Source organism: Boleophthalmus pectinirostris, unplaced genomic scaffold (assembly GCF_026225935.1).
Source record: "Boleophthalmus pectinirostris isolate CB_2022bp ecotype Guang Dong unplaced genomic scaffold, ASM2622593v1 HiC_scaffold_3, whole genome shotgun sequence".
Classification (NCBI taxonomy): Eukaryota; Metazoa; Chordata; class Actinopteri; order Gobiiformes; family Gobiidae; genus Boleophthalmus; species Boleophthalmus pectinirostris.
This window is the reverse complement of record NW_026571299.1, coordinates 32015325-32016616: the sequence shown is the minus strand read 5'-3', so window position 1 is coordinate 32016616 and position 1292 is coordinate 32015325. Positions and strand designations below refer to the sequence as shown.

At 45.2% G+C, this 1292-nt stretch overlaps 1 protein-coding gene across 1 annotated transcript; it reads left to right on the top strand.

Annotated features, from left to right (window-relative positions):
• The first annotated feature begins 345 nt into the window (after positions 1-345).
• Positions 346-864, top strand: LOC129410993 (uncharacterized). The gene is made up of 2 exons (XM_055160335.1): positions 346-650; positions 793-864. Exons 1-2 carry the CDS (start codon positions 346-348, stop codon positions 824-826), a joined length of 339 nt encoding a protein of 112 aa, XP_055016310.1. The 3' UTR covers positions 827-864.
• Positions 865-1292: the final 428 nt, after the last annotated feature.

The window sequence follows — 1292 nt, the reverse complement described above, 5'->3', positions numbered from 1 at the left end:
GTTTATTCATAACCACTAATGACAATGTGATAAATTTTTTAATTTTACGTTATGTTATCCAGTATAATTATTTGTTTGACGTTAATAGCACACTACAAAGACTGGTGTAGACTGCATTTAAGAAAATGTTATGCCCAGATTAATTATTTTCTCCACTCACTCATTATTTATTATTTTAGTATGCCGCCCATCTCCACGCCGCCCATCCTCAGAGCCACTGTGTATACAGCTACCATCTCCACAGCCACCCTCTCCACGCCGCCCATCCTCAGAGTCACCGTCTCCGCGCCGTCCATTATCCTCAGAGCCACCGTCTCCATGCCGCCCATCTGAGCCACCATCTCCATGCCACTTATCCTCAGAGCCACCGTCTCCGCACCGCCCATCTTCAGAGCCACCATCTCCGCACCGCCCATCCTCAGAGCCATCGTCTCCATGCCGTCCATCCTCAGAGCCACCGTCTCCGCACTGCCCATCCTCAGAGCCACCGTCTCCGCACTGCTCATCCTCAGAGCCACCGTCTCCGCACCGCCCATCCTCAGAGCCACCGTCTCCGCACCGCTCATCCTCAGAGCCACCGTCTCCGCGCCGCCTATCCTCAGAGCCACCATCTCCGCGCCGCCCAGCTCCTTATGTCTTTATATTTACAGGTAAATCTGGGGCGCTATGAAGCTGTGTTGTCAGCTGTGCTTGTAAACAATAACCACTGGAACCTTCTGGTTTGTTTGTATTACAATACTAAATACAATTTTATTCTTAGTTACAATTACAATAACACATTTCCTCTTTCAGTTTATCCATGTGCGCCAAGAGTAGGTTTTTTTGATTGACCCCTTCAGAAACACCAAGGAGCTGGAGTCTTCTGAAAAAGCAGCCAAGAAATTAAAGTAACTAACTTTTACTATTGTAATCAAGCATATGTCAAAAAATGATATAACAAATGTATGTACAGGATGTACCTGAATCTCCGTTACCTGAAAAACAAGAGGAATGAGTGGAGAACTATAAACTGGGAAGGTGGGGTATTACAACACCCTTACCAAATGGATGGATGTAGCTGTGGAGTCATTGTGGCAAAGGTAACATGTAGGCTGTTATACGGGTCATCTGACAATGTGGATCACTCAATTGTTAAAAATGCAATTCATTTTTAGATGGCAAAAGAAATAATAGATTGCTTCCCCAATACACCGGAGTTTAATTTTCCAACAAATAAAGCAATGATGGCAAGAGAGAGGACAACAATGGCTGTAGAATTGCTGCAGAGGTCAGGTAGGCAATATATGGCAAAT

Excerpts from the sequence above, each read along its gene's own strand:
- LOC129410993 (XM_055160335.1), top strand. The coding sequence starts at position 346 with ATGCCACTTATCCTCAGAGCCACCGTCTCCGCACCGCCCATCTTCAGA. Across the intron at positions 651-792 it reads TTATGTCTTTATATTTACAG|TTTATCCATGTGCGCCAAGA; the intron begins GTAAATCTGGGG and ends TTCCTCTTTCAG.